General features: G+C 51.1%; 1 protein-coding gene across 1 annotated transcript in view; it reads left to right on the top strand.

The window, feature by feature from the left end:
- The first annotated feature begins 245 nt into the window (after positions 1-245).
- The window catches only part of LOC100944015 (folate receptor alpha), a 5,856-nt gene continuing 5,081 nt past the window's right edge, over positions 246-1,020 (top strand). Inside the window, exon 1 of the mRNA XM_003780931.3 lies at positions 246-413. Within this exon, the coding sequence (XP_003780979.1) occupies positions 246-413 (168 nt within the window). The remainder of the gene's footprint in view (positions 414-1,020) is intronic.

The raw sequence follows: 1,020 nt of genomic DNA, 5'->3' as shown, positions 1-1,020 counted from the left end.
AAATCTTGTCCCTTAACTGTATCTCTTGCTCTCCTTGGCTACCTAAAGAAGTCAAGGAGGCTCCAACCAGGAACTTTCCCCAGAGAGAAGCTATACCATCCCAACCCTGATTGGCTCTGGGAAAACCCTAAGGGGTGGGGTGGAGCAGGGCACGATCCACCCCTCTGGAGCTCTGCCCAGACCTTAAAAGCCCAGCTCCACATTCTTTGGTGCCACTAACCACAGCTCTACCTTCAGGAATAGCCATGGCCCAGCAGATGACAATACAGCTACTGCTCCTTCTAGTGGGGGTTGCTGCGGTAGTGGGGACCCGGGACAGGACTCATCGAGCCAGGACTGAACTTCTCAACGTCTGTATGGATGCCAAGCACCACAAGGAAAAGCCGGGGCCTGAGGACAATTTGCACCGTCAGGTAGGCCTGGGGCTGACCTGGGGTAGGAGGGACTGGCTTGGAAGAGGAAATCAGAAGATGGAAGTGTCAAGCTCCCCTCCATGGTGGAGGTAGACAGGCCTGCTAGAAGAGACTTTGTTTCACACCTATTGAGTGCCAAATGTCCCTACAAGGCTAACAGCTTACCTTTTTAGCTTGTTGGGTTTCCACATTGCACAAATAAGGAAGCAGGCCCAGAGAAGAGGGTGGTAAATGAAGTTGGAAAGACTCAGTGCTGGGGATTGTTTGATTCAGGGTTTTAGAGTGGGAATAACTCCTCCAAAGATATGAGAGGAGAGACTGTACACTGCATCAGAGTGCCCTCTCATCTGCTAGCCTGAGACAGCTCAAGAAAAGTAGGTCTTTCAGAGTCATAAGGCTGGGTGCAAAGCATATTTTTTGGAGGGGACAATGTCTCCCTCTGTTGCCCAAGTTAGAGTGAAGTAGTGCTATCATAGCTCACTACAATCTTGAACTCCTGGGCTCAAATGATCCTCCTGCCTCAGCCTTCCAAGTAACTGGGACTACAGGCACCTGCCACAACGCCCAGCTAGTTTTTGAGACCGAGTCTTACTCTGTTGCCCTGGGT

The sequence above is a fragment of the Otolemur garnettii genome, unplaced genomic scaffold (genome assembly GCF_000181295.1).
Source record: "Otolemur garnettii isolate 467f Iridium unplaced genomic scaffold, OtoGar3 scaffold00001, whole genome shotgun sequence".
NCBI lineage: Eukaryota > Metazoa > Chordata > Mammalia > Primates > Galagidae > Otolemur > Otolemur garnettii.
Note: the sequence above shows the minus strand (reverse complement) of the source record. Positions and strands in the feature narration are given on the sequence as shown.